The sequence below is a fragment of the Toxorhynchites rutilus genome, chromosome 1, assembly GCF_029784135.1.
Source record: "Toxorhynchites rutilus septentrionalis strain SRP chromosome 1, ASM2978413v1, whole genome shotgun sequence".
Lineage (NCBI taxonomy): Eukaryota > Metazoa > Arthropoda > Insecta > Diptera > Culicidae > Toxorhynchites > Toxorhynchites rutilus.
Window position 1 is genome coordinate 188961047 of NC_073744.1, and position 24685 is coordinate 188985731.

A 24685-nucleotide genomic window follows, 5' to 3' on the forward strand; every position below is an offset into this window, starting at 1 on the left:
TTTTTACATAACATATCTAGATATTAGCGGTGCAATTTTTTTAGTTTTTGAGATATGGTTTTTCAAAGTTGACCGATGGTTCGAAAAAACAAATTTTTCCCCTTTTTTCCACTACAAAAATTCATAACTTCTGAACTACTGGACCGATTTAGATGATCGACATATCAAATTGAAGCTTATGAGGTAGGTTTCTTTGAAAAAGATATTACTTTTGCAAAAAATTCGACAATTTTGATATTTTGGTAGTTTGCGATTTCAATGTTTTTATGTTTATGAGTAATTTGTATTAATAATTATTTACTACAATTTATATTTACTTAATTTTATCTCTATTTATTTTGTTACTGTAATGATGTAATCGTAGAGAGAAAACCGTTGACTGACCCCTCAGTCAGTTGTCAAAGGAGTTGAATTGTAGACGCAACGTTATACAAGAATAGAATAAACATTATTATAAGTAACGCTTTGAGTATTCTTATTTCCGTGGATATCACAGTTACATATCATGAGAATTTTTTTTTCTGTATTTTAGTGTCTTTCAACGCTTTTAGCTGATTTGTTACATTACTTTCATTTTTGGAAAAATGTCGGGAGTGTAAATTGAACTCGTGACCTTTTGCGTGAGAGGTACGAATGTTACCACTGCGCCAGATCGCCTCCGTGAGAAAATAATGTCATTTTTTTTCATTTAACCAACCGCAATGCTTTCAAATTGAGGGGCGTAGAATGCAATGGGTTTACGTGACTTGATCGATTTCTCTTCATCAACTTTTTCTTTAGTTAATAACTCAATTGCAAAAACGTTTCAATTTAAGTTTGCTATAGAATCTGATAGGTGAGGTTCTGACCTATCTTCCACATTGTCAAATACAGCTGGGAATGTATTTGAGGCTAAGCTATGACCAAAAGAGAGAGTCGATATAGAGAAATTGATCAAATCACTTACACCCCTTTCATTCTAAGCCCCTCAATTGATAATTATTCAGTAAGAAAAAAACTAGATAGGATTTTCAAAGAAATTTGCCTATGGTATGACTTAATTCTGGAAAAGGGGTCTTTTGCCCAAAACAGTTTGAGAACCCCTGAACTAGAGTCTCAATTAAAATTTTCCTAAAGGGTGTGTCACATCAAATTGCATCACGGAAAAAACGCTGTAGAAATTCGCCCAGTAGACCGATCCTTTTGAAAATTTTAGACAGTAAAATAAAAACTATTAAACAACTTTTGGCATTTTCTTTTTATTCATACTTCGACCCCAAGCCCGTATGCTCGCACCTTCCTCTTTACCCCGTCCATAAGGTTCTGTACAACGTCAGGTTGTAGTTTTTTTCTGAACAGAAATCCATTTTCTCTTGAAGTCCGCCTACGATTTGACAACTTTTGGGTTCTTCCGGAGGGCCTGCTTCATAATCGCCCAATATTTCTCTATTGGGCGAAGCTCCGGTGCGTTGGGCGGGTTCATTTCCTTTGGCACGAAGGTGACCCCGTTGGCTTCGTACCACTCCAACACGTCCTTTGAATAGTGGCACGAAGCGAGATCCGGCCAGAAGATGGTCGGGCCCTCGTGCTGCTTCAATAGTGGTAGTAAGCGCTTCAGTAGGCACTCCCCAGCAAACATTAAATCGTATAATTTTGCACGTGCCAAGTCTTACAAGAAATCCGAATAAATCATAATCGCATATGATATCAATCAAAGTATGTATCGTGTATATTTGAAATAGCATAAAATGTAAAAACTCGATTCTATATACCATTATCAAATTAAGTCGCATATCGGTATAATAAACATCAATTTTATGATGTACATTGTCGTAAAATATATTTAATCCGCATCATATGCGTATATTACACTGATGCAGTTTGTGTGTCGTATAAGCGTATAATTTAAATCGATTCAGTACTGTAGTAAATCGTGTTGCATGCTGAAGAAAATCATGAAACAGTAAATCATATTAGATCCTAATAAAGGACATATTACATCATATTGAAATGTCAATGAAATGCTGATGCACTCGAAAGTTTTAACCGCTGTTGAATTAAATTTCAGATAGCCGCGCGAGATAGCTGGTGGATGATAATCCAGACGACCGGAGTTCGAACCCATATCGGAGCAGTTTTCACCAAACATCAATCTGTGCCATTTTAAACATTCAATTCCACTCCCAACACAAGTCAATCAAACAATTATAATTTCTACAAACATGAATACTCATATATAAAAATGGCGATTCGTGAGGCTATAATAAACATTTCACGAAAATATTTAGCGCCATTTGTTTTTTTTTCTATGTCTGTAATAAATCATATATGAGTATGGCACAAGTCGCTATTATAGCCGGTCAAAGTTGCATATTCATCCAAACAAATTCGGTAAGCATTTGCCATGTATGTATATGGCCTCCACTTTTGCATGCATATGCCAGTTAGGCGCATTATATGCCAACCAAATTTTAGGGCATATGATGTTATATATACGCTTGTTATGCGATTTAATGTTTGCTGGGTCCTAAAGGTAAACCTGCCTGTTTACCGTGCCGGTCATCACGAAGGGGGCGCTCCGCTTTCCGCAAGAGCAGATCGCTTGCCACACCATGTACTTTTTGGCAAACTTAGATAGATAGTTTGATTGCGAATTTCCTCCGGAACGCTGAATTTGTCCTCTGCGGAGAAGAACAACAGGCCCGGCAGCTGACGAAAGTCCGCTTTGACGTAGGTTTCGTCGTCCATTACCAGGCAATGCGGCTTCGTCAGCATTTCGGTGTACAGCTTCTGGGCTCACGTCTTCCCCACCATGTTTTGCCTTTCGTCGCGGTTAGGAGCCTTCTGAACCTTGTATGTACGCAGGCCCTCCCGCTGCTTGGTCCGCTGGACGAATGAACTTGACAAATTTAGCTTATTGGCGACATCCCGGACCGAACTTCTCGGATCACGTCTAAACTGCTTAACTACGCGCTTGTGATCTTTTTCACTGACGGAGCATCCATTTTTGCCGTTCTTCACCTTCCGGTCGATGGTTAGGTACTCGAAGTATCGTTTTAGTACTCTGCTCCCAGCATCTTACCGATGTCCCGATGTGACAACTCCGGATTCTCGAAATGAGTGCACAGGATTAATTCACGACGCTCTTTTTCGTTCGACGACATTTTTCCAAATTTACGAAAAATTGACAGTGAAGCATGGCCAACGTGATCTATACACTCTTATCTGATTATAAACGAAAGCTGAAGATATAATTCCTAAAAATTAAATTTCTACAGCGTTTTTTCCGTGATGCAATCTGATGTGACACACCCTTTATGCATACAAAAACGTAGTATGGAACAAACAACATTCCGCATAATGAGGCTTGGTTTAGTTGGAGTGGCATGTTTATTCAGGGTGAAAGCCACAAAAGGATCCTCTTCAAGAGCAGAATGCGATGCGGTATACCAGCTTTAGTAAATTGCTACATTGTAAGTCGACATTCACCTATGACCACTTTACCCCCAAACATCAAAGTAATTTCTATGCTAACTAGTCGCTGAGATTGAACAAAACATCTATTCACCTCTCCTAGAATATGTGAACAATCGTCCAAACTGATGATTTGTCCAATATATCAGATTGAATAAACTAAATTTCACGAGAAATTCCTTAGACACCATGCGCACAGAACTACGGTCGAATGGCTACCGAGAGAACAATTTCTGTTTTTATTCATATTTTGACATGCGACGGCTGTACTGAAGTACAGGGTGACTCAAAAGTCATTAAATTCTTCAAACATTAGGGGACTATCAATACGGCATCTATAGTCAATAGTTATACTACCAAACAAGCAGGTGACCACTTTGCCGCCACTACCCCTATGTTTTATTAGCACTCTCATTTTCGATGACATTTGATGCCCCTCTCGCGGTGCGCGTTTCGTAAACATTCTGTACAGGAGGGGTAGCAGCTTGAGTCAATAGGTGGTACCATGGATACTGTTTGCACACATTCAGGGTCAGAGGAAGAAAGAAAACACTTTCTCCTATAAAATCCGTCGTCGCCGCTGTCTTGTGCACCCCGCGTTGGTGTCAGTTCAAATATTTTGATTATACACACACTGTGCGTCTCGCCGGTGTTGTTTGTTGATGTTCGAAAACAAACACACATATTTTGGAGACGACTGAGGTCCTCGGAGCGGAGCGCGACGGGAGGAATTGGCATGAAATTACATACGCGTTCAACGCTTATTGCTTGTGCCGTTTTATTGCTCATAAAGTGAAAAACACGACGTTGTTTGGCATTGGTGATATCGATATCACCGGTATATCAGCGGTGGTGGCTTAGCACATTTTCGTCACGGTAAAATGCGAAACGTGATTGGCTGAACCAAGTGCAAAGAACGTATTTTTCTCAGATTTCGACAATGTTCGATCGAATGTTTGGAAATCGATAAATTCGTGTTTTTAGGTAATCGTTTACACTGCCCCTGAGTTATGGCCGGTCTATCTCCAGTTCAAGTGTGTTGTTTATATCCACGAGCCAACAATAACAGACATGGCCCGAGCGCATCAATACTTCTTGGGTGAACTTTTATGAGGATAGAGATTTTTTTTCGAACGAGAGTTGCACATAGCGTCATTCAGAGACCTGCAGCAGCAGCAATGCCCTTACAGGTTTTTGCAGTGCAATTTTTATGTGAAAGCGTGCAAAAGGCGGAGTTCACCGGAGGATGATGGAACACCCACCGTCAGTCCTTTGTTCGATTCGGCGCCATCGCCATGGGAATGCCACAGGTTGGTATTACTACAGGTGCTACGAGCAAGCATTTGTGCTGCACTTTACCCCTGCCCCCGGTTTGCAGATGATCGATCAGAAACACGACTCAAATTGTGTTTAGTTTTTGTGCTGTCGCCGGGATAAATGTCAAAAGCGACGGAGGGCGGCATCATCATATCGATGCTAAGATGATATTGATGGAACGAAATGATCATATGGAAACGACATTTTCGTGTACATCATAAAAATTACAAAACCATAGTTTCAAACTTTTCAAAATTTTGCTTCCGCTGTTTTTCTAGCTGTTTCCAAAGAAACCATATTCGATTTGTGTTTGCCGTTATTTTTGATTAAACATGTCAATTTAAGAGCAAACTTCTTATCATTTACAAAAGATTCAATTTTAATAACCTGACGAAGCAACCGAGAGAATACCTCCACAATAAAATGAACCGACAAAAATTCATTCCAAATCCAAAAGTTCAAAAATCTTTGAACAAAAATTCAAAAAATGGAAACGAAAAATATTGAATGAATATTTTAAAAAAATGAAAGCTGTACTAAATTAAAGAAAATAATATTAAAAAATCAAATCATTCAATTTATCAAATTTCAAAATACGCCTCTTATCCAGTCTCTTATTCAGTATTTTTTCAAGTTCAGCAATTGAAAAGTTCCGCAATTTTAACGAAATTTTCAAAAAATAGAACCATTTCAATAAAAAAAAAATAATAATAGAAAAAATCAAAAACTAAAAATAATAAAATATTAAATTCAATTTTTTTATTATATCATATTTTTAATTTTAAATTATTCAACTTTTCTGAGTTTTTTACTGTTTGATTTTTTTTATTTTGACATTTTTTTCACGTTTTAATGAAGTAATGAAAAAAAAACCATTTTTTAACTTACAAAACCTCGAATCATCATTTCTTTTTATTTACTCAAATTTTCTATTGTAATATTGATTTTTTTCAATTTAAATTTATTTTTTTTTCAAGGTATGATATTTTTATGTGTTCCAAAATTTTACTTTTTCATTTGATTCAAATTCTTATTTTGATCATCAATTCTTATCATTTCTTTTTTTTTTTTGTTTTAATATTGTACATTTGAATTTCGTAATTAATTTTTTTCATTTTTGACTTTTTCAAATTTTAAATTGTACTTTAAAAAATATTTAAATGATGAATTCTTAATAAGTTTTCAATTATTCAAATTTCATTTTTTTAACTTCAAGTTCCTAAAACATCAATTTTATATTTGAAATCTTTGCCTTTTTCAGTTTTTTGAATGATTTTCTCGGGTTTTCAGTAATTCATTTCAGTTTTTTAATTCCTTACTTATTTTTTTTAAATTTTTGAGGTTATGAAAGTTCCAATTTATTTTTATTAAGTTTTTCGATTTAAAATTTTACAATTTCCAGACTTTTTTGTTTTTTTTTTTTTAATTTCAACGTTTCCGTTTAAGATTTTTTTTTATTTCCAAACAAATTTCAAACAAAATTCAGAGTTTTGGAATTTTCTTGATTTCACTTTTTTTTATTTCTTTAATTGAAAAAAATTGAAGAAATGAAAAAAAAATAAAAAAATTTAAATTTTAAAATTTATTGATTTTCGAATTTTCTCAAATTTTTGAATATTGAAAATATCCAAATTAAATTTTTTAAATTACCGAATTTTTCAATTTTTAAACCTTTTAAACGAGTTTTTCAATATTATATATGTATATATATTAGGGAGCCAATGAATGTATGAGAATAGACCCTAAAATTTAAAAAAGGTACCCTATACAAAATGTTCACCACCTCGAAAAAACACCCTATGCCAAAGTTCAGCTCGATCGGACTTAAGGGAGAGTGGCGCAAAGCAGTCAAAGTTTGAGTTTTCTGAAAATCGAAAAATCACCCAAGGGGGGTGATTTTTCACATTTAAATAACTTAAAATTAAAAAAAAATTGTTCAAGTTCACGAATTATTAATTTTGAATTTTCTTAAATTTTCAATTTTTCAAATATGAAACTTTCAATATTTTAATTCGAAACTTTAATTTTCTAAATTTTTTTGTACTTTTAAATTATGAAATGTTTATATGTTTTCATCTTCAATTTTTTAAATGATTGAGTCATCAAATTTTCAAATAATGGATTCTTATTTTTTTTTCAATGTTGTACATTTGAGTTTCGAAATTTTTATTTTTAAATTTTTTGACTATTTCTAATTTCTGAATTTCTATTTTTATAAATTGTAGAATCATGAATTCTTTTTTTTCAGTTTCACTGTTCGTGTATTTCTTTCATTTAATTTTTGTTTTTAATTTTTAAATGTTCAAATTTTTGTTTGTTTTAATTTAAAAAAACCTTAATAAAAATTCGATATCAAGAATCAAGTTCATAAAAACATTAATCTATAAATTTAAGTAGGAGTTCAAAAATGTTAGAAATTGTTTATTAACACATCGTTTTTTATTTTTTTTAATTCAAAAATTTTAAAGTTTTTGATTTTATTTATATTTTTGAACTTCATTAATTTCAATTTTGATTCTGTCTATTCTCCATTTTTGAATTTTTAAATTTTAAAAATCTTCCATTTCCAAATTTCAAAACTTCTGAACTTCTAAAATTCCCAAGCTCCTATATTCTAAAATTTGCAAAGAAACTGTAAAAATTATGAAATCTAGAAATACTACAATCTGAACGATAGAAAAATTAAAAATTATACAATTCAATGATAGACAATGATCAAAAATATAAAAACTTAATCAAAAAATAAAAAAAATATACATTTAGGAAAAAAATAAATTTACAAAAAATTTAAAATTTAAATAAAATTTTTAATTTAAAAGAAACAAATTCATAAATCTATAAATTTAATTGAGAATTCAAAAATGTTTAAAATTTCTTGATCTTCAGACTTTTGCATATTTATACATATTTAGTTTTTCTTGACTCTTCAAGTTTTTACCTTTTTAATTTTTTTGATTTTTTGATTTCTTCATTACGTTTTAAAATTTTGCTTTTTATATTTCGATTTCTAGATTTTTACATTTTTCCAATTATTTTTTCAAGACCTTTTTATCAATTTTATTTCGAATCTACATTTTTATTTTTTTCTAGATCTAATATTTCGATTTTTAAATTTAAGATTTATTTTCAATTAGATTATTCGACTTTTTGATTTAAGTGTTCGATTATTAGATTTTTCTATTATTCAATATTTTCGATTGTTCCTATTTTTCTTTTCTAGATTTTTAGATCTTGATTTTTAAAATTTAAAATTAATTTTGATTTTTTTAGATTTGAGAATTTTTGATTTGACAATTTAAAAGTTTATTTAAAAAAAAAACGTATTTTTATTATTCCTTTTTTATTTTTTTTATTCATCTACCCTTGTATGTTTCTTTTTTTTGTTTAATTGTCCTAGATTCTAGGATGTGGAGATTTCTACATTTTTAGATTTGTTAACATTTTAATTGAATTTATTGATTTTTGTTTGTTCGAATTGCCGTATTTTCTAGTTTCTATATTTAAAATTTCCTGTTTTCAATTTCTTCTATTTTTTTGATTTTTGTTTTTTTTAGATCTTTTGATTTGTAAATTTTAATTTCAATTTATGTTTTTCAATATTTTTAAATGTTGGATTATATTACATCTTTACGTTACAGAGTGTGACATTTTCACAAAATCTTTTTTTTTTCTTGACTAATTGTTCAATTTTTGCATGTTATGGTTTTTTATTTTTACTATTTGTCTAGCTTGTATTTTCAGATTTATACGTTTCTCATTTCCTTCTTTAGATTTTGGGATTTGAAGATTTTTTTTGAACTTATTTTTATTTAATTTTTCGATTTTTGGCTTTCCTTTTTTTTTTTGTTTATTAAATTTTTAGATTTTTACGCTTTCAAGGCTGCGTCTCTTACTATATGTAACTATGATTTGTGCATGGCGTCTTTTCACATTTGTACACTTTTGAAGTTTTCAATTTTTAAGTTTTTTTATGTTTCCATCCTTGCCATTCTGAGAAGGCAACCAATTCCCAATTTCTGTTTTGATTTTAAAATGTTTTAATGTTTGTTTTTTTTTATAATTTTCTATTCGAATATATTATAACATTTTTGTAGTTTGCGTCATCTTTGATAATCTAAAATTCGAGTTAGCAAATTTTTCACAATGTGGATAGATGACTTCACTAAATTATATTTTGTGAAGTTATGCTATCTCCGGTGAATCACGAAGTGCATTCGAATAGTGTAGAGTCTACTCAAGTTCAAGCTGTACAAATTGGCTAGAAAAAATGTATCACGAAATCGTTATAAATTTGTCTTCGCAGATCCCGACCCGGGTTCAAAAATCTTTTGTGAAATTATATTTATTTTAAAGGTCAATTGAAATGATGGGCCTGATTCTCGAATACACTTCGAATACACTTCACGGTGGAAACGGAATGAAACGTATCCGCGATGACAACGGTACGGTGCCCACATCTGGATACGAGATTAGTTTTCCACTTAACTTATCATTATAATATGAAATTATCTTCAGATGAAATTTTTGTATGAGATTATTATATCACATGAAGAAACAAAGCTTTCCACTCACATTGAATACCAGTTTGATACGAAGAAGTTAATTTTCATTAATGTTTTTTTTATTTGAAAAGTGCTCATTCTGCCTGAAAACTCATCATTATCTTCAACACATCACTAACTCGTAAAACGTAGTTCAATGGCGTGCCGTTTATTGCGTTTCAACCGTGAAGTGTATTCGAGAATCAGGCCCGATATATACAGGGTAACTTTGATATAACGTACATTTTGCTTTCAAAATTGTACGTTGTATCGAAATGTACGTTATATCGAAGCATAATAAAGAACTCTGAAACGTAGCTTATATTACTTCATTGTGTTGCTGTTTGAGTAAGGTTGATGAATAAAATCAATAAGAAGACGAAGCCTACTTTTCTCATAATGTTTCCCTTTGTTCAGTTGATTGAAATTTGATTCATTTAGAATCCGCAATCACAAAACAGTAGTATTTCGGGATTGATTAATGTTACAACACAAGCTTTAGTATCAAAATACAGATAATTTATTGTTCTTTCAGAAAAAAAAATTTAAAAAAATATTTTTTTTGGACTTCGATCATTTGTACGTTATATCGAGGTAAAATGTACGTTATATCGAAGTTTACCTGTAATAAGTGAACACTCATCTTGATACGTCTGACCGTAAATGAAATAAATTACTAACAAGCTCTTATGCGGGTACCGCAAAAAACTATATTTCATTACAATAATGCTTCGCGTTCATTATCCCATATTTATAGACGCCTCCTTCCCTCCGGTTCACACATCTCATATATGCTACAGGGGCGCGAAAAACTTATCCTTATCAAAATGGCGTGACTCACAACCCCATGAGTCAAACTTTTCCCAAAATCGATACACAACATACATATGTGTGGCAGCTCATAATAACACAAAGGGTTTTCCCGTCGCCCCTTTTTTTTCCCTCGTCCTCCCACCACCTTACCCTTGTACTGTTTCCCACCGGGATGTTCTCCCAGCGCGTTGTTGCTGCCGGTGATAATCCGAATCCTGCGTTTGTCATCCTTCGACTTTCGTTTGCCTTTGGAACCGCTGCCGCCGTTGGTCAGAATACTGCTCAAGTTGGACGAATTCGTTGACAGCACCGAAGGCGTCGGCGAACGGATATTCCTCTTCAGGGATGCTGATGACGTGGATCCCCTACGGCTGCGGTTTTCGTCACTGACTTTGAACTTTACCGAGAACATAGCGCCCGGGTTTCTGTTTGGGTTTGCTTCTCTTTGTTGGGTCGACCGCGGCTTAAGTCCGCCACTTTGACAACGGCTTTACACGCGGTTAGTTTTTTAACAGCACATTTCTACTTCAGGCTTCGCATTGGAATGAAAACTTTGTATAATCGGTGCGGTGGATTTATGCCAACAGTTCACAGTTCAATTTGCGGATCGCAGACACAAAAATATCTATTCCAAATCACTCAGCGCGCATTATTCATCATCATCATCGCGCTGTCGACATGCCAATTTCAAATACCCATCGCATTGGTTCGATTACGCCATCAGCACTCGAATCGGTCGGTCGATCAGTTACCACCATACGATTTCGCGGACACCAAAACACCAATTAATTCTTGAAATCGCACAAATTGCTATATTACACACTTTCATTCGCTACCAAAACTTCCACCGAACTGAGCAATGTGACGGTCCGGGAAAATCGCGGATCGCAAACACTACCATTCCCTCCATCGCTGCGGCCTATGTTTGCTGTCGCTGATAGCATCCGATAACGATAGCGAATTGCGATAACATATCTTCACACTCACAAAGGGACACCACCCCAACGTCAACATCATCATCATCATTGAAGAGGGCAGAACAAGTGTTATCCCGTCGCCACCACAACTAGTTTTGTCTTCTCGAATACGGTGTTGTGATGGGGAGGGAGCGAAGATGATCTCAAAAAGTTCCGCTCGCTCTACTCCCTTCGACAACAATTCACACCTTGAGTCAGCTCTAAACCTCCCCTAACCAACTAACCTTTTTTTTTTGTGTACAAATGCATAAGGCAAACTGTGAAGGGTCTCATTTATGCTCAACGGCTCGTACCATACCGCGCGACACACAAGTGTTTGTGCACTTGATTTGACTCAGCGGAATAATAGGTACACAACACGACGTTGACTAGTTGACGGACTGAGCGTCGCACTTCTGGTTGCCCGGGGGAGGGGGAGGAGTGTGTTCAGGAGGTTCATGAATGGTTCTAGTAACGTGACGTGACTCGTCATCGCTAGAAATTGCGATAAGATGTAGTAGACCACTACCCCCACCACTACCACTACCTCTCGTGCGAGAATGTCGTGTGTTTCACAATTAAACTGGAGCAGCTTGAAGGGGGTGGTGCTGTAATTACTATGTTGTTTTCCATTTATTCATATCCAATTAATTTGTGCAAAAATCTAGTTTATTCTAATTGAAAACATGTCGGTAAATGGAGTCTTATCATCAACTAATTTAGAAGTAAATCCCATGGAAAGAGGTAATTATCGAAGTGATGTTTCAAAACATGCCCACCCATTAGTTATTTTTAAACCTACGCTAATAATACAGACAAACACACAAAACGTTTCATTGTCAAATCGATAAGACGGCTAGCCTTCGTGTATCGTAAAAAATGTCGTGCGCGCGCTTCTTATCAGGTTCAACCTGCTCCTGCCGAACACAATTTTGTATTCTATCGCATAAAAATACCTGTTATTTTATCAGCCTATCCAAATAGTAAACATCTCTGCGACTTTGACGAAAATTTATTCACCTATACAATCAGTCTGAATTTTGGGCCGAGTTTGTTTTTGCGTAAGAGAGCTTTCCTGCCATCTCTTTCGGTAGTTTTTGGAGGAGCAGCAACAAGTTGTTGTGAAAAACAAACAATCAATATAAGTGAAAACAGAGAGAAGCATAATCTGAAACGGTTCGTCGAGCCACGCCCGATACCAAGATAAGCAGCAACGTCAACGGTTTCGCAACATCGTAACATCGCATTAACATCGACAAAGTCATCCGATGCACAGTATCTGGAAACATCATTAATTCAGCATAGCGATAGGTTTTACCTCAATAAACGCATTTTTCTCACTCCATTTCCGTTTATTTCTGACAGAGGACTCCGTTTTTCTTGAAGGGTATTAATAAATATGGCCGATTCTCTGCCGTCGCGTGCCGAAATTAACTCGACAAAGTAGAGGAGATGAATTTCATGGCAACTCGAAATTGGCAGCGCTATCTCAGAATGCATTAAAATTGTGTGAAAACCTCTTGACCCTTTTAAAACCTTTGGTCTTTTAAGCAATTTTGCATGTTTAGAATCTTGATTCTAAGTTTCAAATGAGAAAAAAAATTGACCATTTTCATTGCAACTTCACTAGCCATTGAGAGCAGCACCTCAGATTGCAGTAAAACTTTGTGGGTTTGAAGACATTTGCAATGCAGTCAGCTTTGCGTATTTGAAGATGCAATAATATATCTAGACGGCTTTTTGAAAACGGATTTTTCGAAAAATATTACAAGAAATTCTGACTCAAAAACTATATGATCTACAAACTTTTGATCAAAGAATGAAATATAAGAAATAGTTTTAAATTTCAATATAAAATATAAAATTTTAAAAAAACATTGAAAAAAGTTTATTTCGGAACTTTTTTTTAATTCTGGAAAAACTTGACTGACGGTAACTGGCTTTAGTGATCAATATCTCGCACAAAATCGACCATACAAGGCTTTTCGTAAAGGTGTTATTTGTTTGTTCCATCCAGCTGTGAGGCAAAGAGTGTTAACAATGGAAGTCAACAAAGAGAAAATTCGGTACATTTTATACTTTTCCTTTTATAAAGGCAAAAATGCAAGCCAGACCGCTGAAATTATGAATGGTGTTTATGGTGCAGATATTGTACCAGTAAAATACGTTTAATTTTAAATTATCATTTCTATTTTTTTTATTTTTTATTAATTTTTAAAGATTGGATTGAAGTTAAAGGATCAAGTGAAGATTGTAAAATGTATTGCTTGAGTGTTTCGCAAGTGTAAGGAACAATACTTCTATGAGATAGGCATTATGAAGCTACTTTTAGAATGGCAACAAATTTTAAAACAAAACGGTGCATATTTGACCCAAATCGGACAATCTGAAGCATATTACAAATATTTTAGATCCCGAGTTACGATAAAGCTCGCTGAATTTTTTTTTTATATATTTAAAAAAATCAAAAATTCAATAATTCAAGAGTTTAAACATTAAAAAATAAAACAACAAAAATAAAACTTTTAAAAAATAAAATGGTTCTCAAATGGGGATCAACACTAGGGTAGGAGCCTACCTGTTGGTCTCAAATGTTCCTATCTCACGCCTCCACGAAGATCATATGACGACATTTTTAGATCGGGCGTGAACTGGAAACACACACCTGGTCTTGGCTTCGAGAACGGGTGTCGAAAGTGGCTAAGTGAGGGGGTGCGAGCGAGTCAGAGCGCTATATCTCTCCCGGGGAAGGCCTCCCGGGTCATGGAGGCCTTGCCAACCCGCTGTCTCCCGGGCAAAGGAGATACACCCAGAAAATGGAGCTACGTTCACGAAGAATACTCAGAATGCGATCGCCCGAGGAGGGTCCCCGAACTGGAGCTGGTCCTGGAACGGGCGTAAGAGCGAGCGGCCAGCGGCTGGAGGGCGATGTGCAAGAGCGGGCCACCAGCCGGGTTCAACCCGAAGAGCTACCGCCACACGGAAACAGCAGCCATCGACATCACCAACGAAACGCTGCGCCTACGAGGCGTGTTGCGACTGTCAGACGACAGTCGTCCACACTTGTGGGTACTACTAGGCGACGGATCATGTGGACACATGAAATGAATGAATTCGTGATCCGCGCCTATTACATCTGCACTGCTTTGGAGACGGACATGAGCGGTCGCCCTCGAATACTCGCAATGTTCGAGGAAGCGTATCCAGAGTTCGTCGGGAGGCTTGACCAAAACGCGATGAACGCGAGGCGTAGAGCGATTGTACGCAACAATATGCTCTCCCAAACGCAAGTCGACGAGATCAAGCAGCAGGTGCAGAGAGAACTAAGCTCCAGAACAAGCAGAGCAAGCGATGTGTCGAGACGAAGTTCAGTACGGCTGAGCAATTCATTCGCGAGTGGGGCACGCGAATCAGCACCAGTGGAGGCCACAGTACAACAACCCCCTGAGCCGGAAGATCCACAGCCAGATCAACAACTACTACGCGATCTGGTCTTCCATTACGACGAGGCGATCTCACAGTTCCGCGACACGGACCCTTTGTCGCGCCCCAGGATCCTGAAGTTGCAGCATTCCCGCAGGCTGACAAGTGCAGTAAAGCTCATGAACGAGCACGTTCTTCCGCTGCACTTGGTTGATGCTGAGAACATGGAGGAGCTGCAACTGAAAGTTTACTGTGCTGCTGTGGCGACCGCCAAAAGTTTAGGATACCGTATTAGGCCAAGAGGCGGACTGCTCCAACATCTCCGTGAAAGGCGTGAGCCTCCATGGCGAAGGAGATTGGAGCAACGGATCCTAAACAAGCGCGCCGCAATTGGAAGACTGATGGCGTACAAAAGAGGCAGCAGATCGGCGAAATTATGTCGCCAAGTTGCTGTGATCGTGCGGCCTACTGAACTTCGCCAGCTGGGAGCTCACCAGCTGACGGAAAAACTCGACACACTGGTACAGCAATTGAGCGTCCTAACTAAACGGCTGAAACGTTACTCTGACTCTGCAAAGCGCCAGGAACAAAATCGGATGTTCAGAGATAACGAAAAAGCGTTCTACGACCACATTAGCGACGAGAAGCCCGACTACCGCGAAGGTTTGCCAGATATTAGCGATGTGACGAACTTCTGGGCTGGTATTTGGGAGACCCCAGTAGAACATCGCGACGGGCAAATGTGGTTAAGACGGGAGGAGGAGAGTTGTGGTGAAATTGGAGAGATGCCAGCTATCATCGTCGGAGAGAACGATGTCCGCGAAGCCTCGCGGTACCTGAGGAACTGGGCAGCACCGGGCCCCGATGGTGTCCAGAACTTTTGGCACAAGAAGCTGACCGTCGCACATCCAAAGATAGCTGAGTGCTTCAACAAGGTGCTACGTGACCCACACAACCTTCCTGAATTCGCCACCCGTGGCGTCACCTTCCTCCTCCCGAAAGACAGCAACACATTGAACCCATCAAAGTACAGACCGATAACGTGCCTATCGAGTCTGTACAAAATACTGAGCAGCATAATTACCGCCAAAGTTTCTGCTCACTGCGAACAGCATCACATCATCGCAGAAGAGCAGAAAGGATGCAGGAAAAATACGCATGGCTGCAAAGACCAGGCCATCATCGACGCAGCCATAGTCGACCAGGCGGTATATAACCAGCGGAACCTAAGTATGGCCTACATCGATTACAGGAAGGCTTATGACTCCATACCTCACTCGTTTCTCGTCCGGGTATTGGAGCTCTACAAAATTGATCCAGTCGTCGTTAGGTTCCTGCAGCATGCGATGAGGCAGTGGAGTACGTCTCTGCACCTCAGTGATGGGGAAAATGTGTTGCAGTCTAGAACGCTGCAGATAAAGAGGGGGATATTCCAAGGCGACTCTTTCAGCCCGCTTTGGTTTTGTCTGGCACTGAACCCCCTCAGTAGGACGCTCAATAGAAACGGTCATGGCTATAAAATAAGGTATGGCGACGGCGCCCACGAAGAAGTGACCCATACCTTTTACATGGACGATCTCAAGGTCTACGCTGATTCACGTCAGCGTCTAGGTGTAGCTATCCGGGTTGTCGAAGACATAAGCAGGGACATCTGTATGGAGTTCGGCCTCGACAAGTGTCGCTGTGTCCACCTGCTGAAAGGACAACTTACCGAATCCGGAGGCTACGAGGTCTATGACGGCAAGTTTATAAGAGACATGGTTCGTGGCGAATCCTATAAATATCTTGGATTCCGACAGCTCACCGGGATTCGCCACTCCGACATCAAGACGGAGCTGCGAGACAAGTTCTTGAGTCGAGTGAACTGTGTCCTGAGGACTTTCCTCAACGCGGGGAACAAGGTACGCGCGATCAACACATTCGCGGTTCCCCTGCTGACCTTCAGTTTTGGTGTAGTCAAATGGAGCAAAACTAACCTAGAGGACCTTGAGAGGAGGATGAGGAAAGCATTCAAAGAGGCCGGAATGCACCATCCTCAATCGGCACTGGAGAGAGTTTCACTACCACGCAAAGAAGGGGGACTTGGAATCGTCGACATTTCTGCACTGTGTGTTGCCCAGGTACGACAACTGCGCGAGTACTTCGCAGAACGCGCCAACCAAAACGCGCTATACCGGGCTGTCTGCGCCGCCGACAGAGGATACAGCGCTCTGCACTTGGCGCAAGCGGAGTACCAACTCAACTGCAATCTGCAGACAGTGGAGGAGAAGATTGCAGCTTGGAAGCAGAAGGCAGTGCATGGTGCCCACCCCCATCAACTGGACCGGCCACACGTCGACAAGGCCGCATCTAATCTGTGGCTAACTCGTGGTGAACTCTCTTCAGTAGTAGAAGCCGACATGATAGCCATCCAGGACAGGATAATGCCGACGAGAAACTGCAGGCGGTACGTCTGGCATCAAGACGTTGATGACATTTGCCGGATGTGCCATCAACCAGGTGAAAACATAGAGCACATTATGGGAGGCTGTCCCGTTTTGGCCAACGCAGCCTACACCGAGCGCCACAACAACGTGGCCCGTATTGTTCATCGACAACTGGCGCTCCAATGTGCTCTACTGGAAGACAACGTACCAAACTACCGGTACCTGCCTGCACCTGTCCTGGAAAATGACCGTTTCAAGCTGTACTGGGATCGCACTGTTCTGACCGACCTCTCGATCCACCACAACCGCCCAGATATAATGGTTTACGACAAGAGCGACCGCAAAGTCACCATCATCGATGTCGCTATTCCACTGAACCAGAATCTGGAGGAGACCCACGGTCGCAAAATCTGCAAGTACCGACCATTGGCCGTGGAGCTCAAGGAACTGTGGGGGCTAAGGGAGGTCCCAAGAATTGTTCCAGTCGTTCTCTCTGGAACTGGAATTATCCCGAAGACACTTCTGGAAGCGCTAAAGGTGTTGAACATCGAGAAGGAATTGGCCGGCATCCAAAAGTCGGTCATCCTTAGCACCTACGCGATTGTCCGACAATTCCTCGGTCAGGACTAAAACAGCACGAGCATGCAGATACGTGCATTCCGCAGAGCCTAGTCCCCCTTTGGCATTCAGAAGCCCGGGGGCAGGTGAAAATTCTGGCTAGGTTCGCCTAGTTAAGAAGTGAGATAAGTCTGCCAAAAAAAATGAAATATAAAATGCTCATAAATTCAAAAATTAATTAATAATAAAATTTTTTAAATTTCCAAAATTTAAAAAAAAATAAGAATAAATTCAAAACTTCAAAAACTGAAACATAACAAAATTTGAAATTTCCAAAACTTAAAAATAAAAAATTAAAAAAACGTATTCAAAAATTCAAGAATTTCTAAAACAAAAATTCAAACGTTTTCAAGAGAAAAACAAATTTTTGAAAGGATTCTAAATTTTGTAAATTCGAATTCAAAAATCTTGTATTTTAGAAACCATTTTAAAAAAATAATACAAAATTCAAATATGTATTCCAAAATTTTCAAAATTCAGAAATTCAGAAATTCCAAAATTTATAAATTCCATAAACAAATAAAAATAAGCTTGGGTAGACTGTAACTTCATAGTTGCTCTCCGTGATAAACATAAAATACAAAAAAAAACTAAGCTAACAAAATACACAAAAATAAAAATACAAAAATGCTTAAGGTGTTAAATTGCTAAAATTTAAAAATTGTTAGTTGTGAATTTTAAAATTATAAAAAAAATCAAATATACATTTCAAATTTTTTAGTACAGGTCGGACTCGATTATATATATAGTCGACCATTTTTTTTCAACAATTATTTTCAAATCCTATACATAATCGAATCTCAAGAAAACAATTTTTTCATTAATGTATGAATGTCGAACATTAATAGAAAAATAGCTTTTTTTGTGATTCGATTATGTATTGGATTCGAAAATTTACGTTGAAAGTGAAATTGCGATTATATTTAATCAAGTCCGACCTGTATTTGAACTTTAAAATTTGATACTTTTGGGAGTTTTAAATTTTAACATTATTGGATTTTTGGATTTTGAATAATTCAGAATTCGCTGAATTTTCAATTTTTTGATTTTTTTACGTTTCTTTGAACTTTCACATTTTAATTTTTTTATTTTTTATTTACTGGATTTTCAATTTTTTTTTAAATTTATATGATTTTTTAAATTTATAACAATTCTAAATTTTGTAATTTTGCCAAAGATTATTTTTTCAAATTTTGAATTTTTCGATTTTTCGAGTTCTCGAATTTGTACCTTTTACTGAATTTTTTAATTTTGCTGAGGTTTGAATTTAAGGATTTGTTGTTGGTTTTGCTGAATTTCTTAAAGTTTCCATTTTATAATTTGTTGTTGAATTTTTCACAATCGAAAAAATATTCGAAATTGTAAATTTTTTGTTTGTTTGAAGAATTCTCGAATCTCAAAATTTATTAAGTTTTTATTCTCAATTCTTTTTTGAATTCTTTTTTTTTTCATTTTTAATTTTAAAGTATTTGAATGCTTTGATTTTTAGATTTAATAATTAGCGAATTTGAGAATTTTATATTTAAGTTTTAAAAAAAATATCTGATTTTAGAATTTTTAATTTCCCAAATTTTTGATTTTAGAATTTTAAAATTATAGAAAAGAAATTTTTCTTTTAAATAAAGATCCAAATTTTTCAATTTTCAAACCATTGAAATGTTTAGTTTTTGAATTCTTAACTTTTGAATTTTCGAAATTTTACATTTTGAATTTTTGTATTTTTGGTATCAGAGCAAGCAAAAATGATGAAATTTTGATGTTCAGATTTTTTTTCATTTTTTAATTTCAGAATTCACGGAATTTTCAATTTTTTTAATTTATTGAATTTTTAAATATTTAAGTTTTTAATTTCTATATTTATATTTTTGCTGAATTTTTGCATTCTACTAAATTTTGCTGAATATTTTAATTTTTTTTAATTTTTGAATTTTTAGATTTTCGAATTCTCGAATTTGTACATTTTAGTGAATTTATCAATTTAAGAATTTCTTGAACGTCTAAATTTTTTAATTCGAAAATTTTAGAGTTGCATTTTTTCATTTTAGAATTGATTGAGATTTAAATTTTTTTATTTACGTTTCGTAAACTTTTACATTTTAGTTTTGTACTATATTCGAATTGTTAAAATTTTGAACATTCATGGTTTTTTAAATTCTGATGTTTAGAATTTTCTAATTTTTGAATTCGAGGATTCACTGAATTTTCTGTTTTTGTTTGTATTTGAGTATTTGAGTTTTAGAATTTTTTAATTTATAATATTCCTGAATTTTGAAATTTTGCTAAACATTTAACTTATTAAAATTTTGAACCTTTCGATTCTTGAATTCTCGAGTTGAAGGGACCTGACCGGGTAAGGGAGTAAAAAAGTGCCTCCAAACCAAATCACCAGCTGTATGGCAAATATTGTATAGGATATTAAATAAGAATTTTGGCGATTTATTTGAACACTTATGTGGATCAACATAGGATCTATAGTGAAAAACGTACTTTTTTATATCACGTTTATATCACGCCATCCTCAAAAGCTTCGAGATAAAAATTTGAAAAAAATACTGAAAGTACATCTTACTTAGGTGTATCAATCAATATTTTCGAACAATTTTTTCATCAGAAAATCAAACACTAAAAAAAAATTTAAATTATTTTTTTTTGATTTCGAGATTCAGTACTACTCTAGTTTGTATTCAAATTTCTTCCTACATCTAGTGACTAGTGATTTGGTTTGGGGGCACTTTTTACTCCCTTACTCAGCCACCCCCTTTGTAGTTTTTTTTTGTATTTGCTGATTGTTTTTAAATTTTAATATTGTTTTTCTAATTTTCCAAAATTAAAAAAATATTCAAAATTGTAAAATTTCAGAATTCTTGATTGAGTTTTAAATTTATATATTTTTTTCATTTGGAATTTTAGAGTTTTTGAATTTCTGTGTTTTTGACTGTTTGAATTTTTAGATTTTATAATTCTCGAATGTAAAAAATGTGAATGTGAGTATTTTTGGATTTCATCGATAGACCAGTAGAGGACAAACTACTGGTTTTTAAATCAAGGTAAATAATTGATTTTTCACCTTTTTGAATTTTTTGATTTGCTAATTATTTAGTTCTTCAGATTTTTCTGTTTGTTTTTGAATATTTGAATTTTTGAAATGTTCAACTCTTTTAAATGTTTGAACAACTTCTCATTTTTTTTTAATTTTTCAAATTTGACAATTTTTTTTTAAATTTGAAAGTTTTAAAAATTTAGATAATTTTTGTATTTTTAATTTCGCATTTTTTTCATTTTAGAATTTATATTTTTGATTAACAGTTAAAATTCATAATTTTAGAATTTACAAATTCTTGAAAAAGGTATATTTTCATTTGAATGAAGACTTTAACTTTTAAATTTTAGAATCTTTGAATATAATTTGTTTTGGAATTCTTAATCTTTGAACTTTTATATTTTGAATTTTTGTATTTTCGATATCAAAACAAAAAATGATGAGATTTTTGATGCTTAGATTTTTTAATTTCAGAATTCATAGAATTTTCAAATTTTTGAATTTTAATGGATTTTTCAATATTTGAGTTTTTTAATTTTTTAATTTATAATTTTGCTGAATTTTTGCATTCTACTGAGTTTTGCTGAATATTTGATTTTAATTTTTAGCTTTTCGAATTCTCGAATTTGTACATTTTACAGAATTTCTGAATTTAAGAATTTTTTTTCTAAATCTTTGAATGAAGGGTAAAATTTTAAAATTTTCGATATTTTAATTTAGAACATTTAGAAATTTAAATATTCAAAATGCAAAAAAAAACATAAATGTAAAAATCAACAAATTAAAAAATTCCAAAAATTGAAGAAAAAAAATTGAAAATTCAACAAAATATAAAAACTAGACAAATTTTAAAATTCAGTATAATTCACAAATTTGAAGATTTTAAAAATCCAAAAATTCAAAAACTCAAACATTTAGAGAATTGACAAACACAAAAGTTTGAAATTCATGAAATTCAAAAATTTAAAGATTTAAAGGTGGAAAAAAACAAAAAATCAGATATTCAAGAAATAAAAAAAAAATCTACAATACGTCATGCATTCTAAAATTCGCGTGATGCAATTCAAGAATATTGTTAAGGTATTATCCCGGACGCCTTCTCTGGTTACCTGGGTAACAAGAGTGTTTGGGGAACGTTTTTCGATTGCCAGAAACCCTGGATCGAATGGATATCGAAAGCCGGGAGCCGAAGTGTGGACATAAAGAGTGCCAACCAGCGCTTTCAAGTGGAACCCTAAACTCACCTCACCTGAGATGAAGCAAACGAACTGGGAGTGTTGTCTAAAACCGAGCTCGAGCTAGAGATAGAGCCGGAATGTTAACTTAATAGAAAGTGGTGACTCCAAATCGCGACGATTTGTCGGAGCAAGACGGCCAAAACACGATTCTGAGAGCTATACCACGACAGTACTGACAAAGTTCGATTGCGTGGTGATGGCCGACGAAACCTATGTCAAGATAGACTCCAAGAAGCTTCCTGGATAAAAGTGCGGAAACCGGAGGGGGAAAAAGGCTTCGAGGAATGGTCGAAGCTTGCAAAGAAATATTTGGCCTGACAGACTGAGACTTGAAAAGCGACCTTTTTAATTACATCGTTAATCAGAACCTGAAGAACTGTTGGCAGCGAGATTTTTTTCTCCTTCTACTAACCCAATGTACTAATCTTAGAAGTAGGTTTACTCTGAACGTTCGGTCGATTCTCTTGTAAACATTGACTTATATGGTGTGGAATCCGTCATCCGTATATCTCAACCTTTCAAGCCTCCACACAGGTTTTAGGGTCATCGATTTTATTCAGCGGCAATAACATTCTCTGTGAATGATCACGTCCTCTTCATGCGCACGACGACAATATCCACCACTCGCGATGTTTTCAGTGCTGTGACACGCTACTAGTAGTGTGTGATGATAAGCAACGGCTGTCCTCCTCCCGACGAATCTAGGCCACACGTAGCAACTTTGTTGTCTGTCGATGGAGCGCTCGCAGACCCACCACCATTCCGTATGTTATTCAATTACTATACAGGTCAGCTCCGCGACTTGACCTCCAAAAATGTAAAAAGCAGAATGAAAACAAGAAAAACACACAAACGAAATCGTCCGTGTAATGACTTCGTTTCCATTGCATTGCACCACTGCTCATTGCCGTCCTTCTTCTGGTTGTCGTTGCTGTCCAAAGTGCGCGCGGTAAAAGTTTCTCTGCCCGAAAACAATATTTTCCCATATTCTCGAAAGAATAAATAGCGACAACAACGACAGTGCGCGATATGAAACTGGAGGCAGCAAAAAATATATGATGACTAATGTTGTCTCTTTGCATTTGTGCGCGCGCTCGCTTTCATGTAAATTACTTCCCTAAACAGTAACAAACAACGGCAGCAGTCCCACGGAAAGATTCTTCGACCGACTGCGGCTGGCTAGCCAGTGGGAAATATTTAAAACACTTTGTTCGCGCAGCGGAGGCGGATGCCGTGTGGGGATATGTGGGGAAGCTTCAAAACCATAACCGGGCGCCCAACGACGACGAGGACAGGAGTGTGGAAACAGAGATTTCTTTTGAAGTGCTTCTCTTGCGCTTCTTTGTACACAAAAACACACACATTTCATCAGTTCAACCCGGTTTCAGGTGGATTGAGGGTGGATGGTGTAGCGTGTTCGCCAGACACAAAAGGATTGAATTTCTTGGGCTTTAATCCTTTCCTCTTGTTTGTTTGTTTTTTTTTTGTGGAAAGTGGTTAATTTTTCTCCTGCCTTCCAAATCTAAAACTCATGTGGGGTTAGTTCAGCACCCGTTAACCGCCTCCAGGAAAATGAGAGATGGGAGGGGGACTCATTTACTGCACGGTTAAAAGCATACGCTGTTTTATCAATATTTAAACAATACAGCACATTCCATCCGAGACGACATCGCATTCCATTGAGGGTAATAGCGTGCGTGTTGTGGGGTGTTTACGAAAAACATGGTTCTCCCCCTCATCGAAATGGGTAAGTGGGAATTGCTTCCGGCCATTATTGTTCTAATTTGTTGGCCCGGGCTGAATTTCGACACCGGGAAGATGACTCATCTCCCACCAAAATTGCGGAAAGGTGTGTGTGTGTGTGTGTGTTTTATCTTGTAGCCACATCTGTTTGTTGATGATGATAATGTGGTAAAAATGTGACCCTTCAAACTCGTTGATATGCTTGCAAACACACTCACACACTCGGCGATAATTTATGTGAGCACCTGAACTGCCCTTTTTTTTATTAAATCGTTTATTTTTACTGGCTCAGTTACATAAGTTTAAAGGAGCCAAACTCCTGACTGTATTGTTACAAGTAAATATAAACATTTTTCCTTAATTCTAATGTTAATGGTGTAGAAAACCGATTACTCGCGGTCTACTCGAGTTTAGAAGGGTGACATATTTTCTTCAGGAAAAGGAAGGGATAAAAGGATATGTTGACAATGTTCACTCTCACATTCACACTCACATTCATTACACTCAATTCTTAAGCCTATCTTATATATAATATGTTTTTACATTTCACCTTATTCTATTGTTAATAAGAAGGGATTTGATTTCTCGCGAAGGAAAAGGAAAAGGAGAATATAATGATATAAGGACAATCAGACACGAAGATCGATAACTTTTAGGAAGACATATATTTGGGACATGTAATCAAGGTCTAAACCAGCCAACACATCTCTCACCGGCACATTGGGCTGCCTTCCTCTAGCCCGAAGAGAGTTTTCTAAATTCGATCTGGCAACAAGATACTCCTCGCACGACCAAACAACGTGTTCGACGTCGTGGTAACCTTGGCCACAGGCACAGATTTTGCTGTCGGCAAGATCAAAACGAAAGAGTAGCGCGTTTAACGAACGGATAATTGATAATTGAGTGGAGCCACCGGCCCAATTCATCTTCGTTCCATTTGCGTTGCCAGTTAACGATGGTATTTTTACGAACTAAAGAATAAAATTCATTGAAAGCGATTTGACGCTGATAAATTTCGCCTTCAATTGCACCTACCTTTGCTAATGAGTCAGCCCTCTCATTACCCGGAATTTCTCGTACCCAAAAACCCCACATCCCAAATTTGGCTCCATTTTCT

General features: G+C 36.1%; 1 protein-coding gene across 17 annotated transcripts in view; it reads right to left on the bottom strand.

Moving 5' to 3' along the window:
• The window catches only part of LOC129762481 (protein lap4-like), a 175883-nt gene that overhangs the window by 65192 nt on the left and 86006 nt on the right, over nucleotides 1-24685 (bottom strand). Inside the window, exon 1 of one of the 17 annotated variants that reach the window (XM_055760786.1) lies at nucleotides 10275-11206. The exons of the other annotated variants lie outside the window; for them this stretch is intronic. Coding sequence (XP_055616761.1) covers nucleotides 10275-10536 — 262 coding nt within the window. The 5' untranslated portion in view covers nucleotides 10537-11206. Of the gene's footprint in view, nucleotides 1-10274; nucleotides 11207-24685 lie in introns of those variants that run through there. 17 annotated transcript variants of the gene reach the window in all.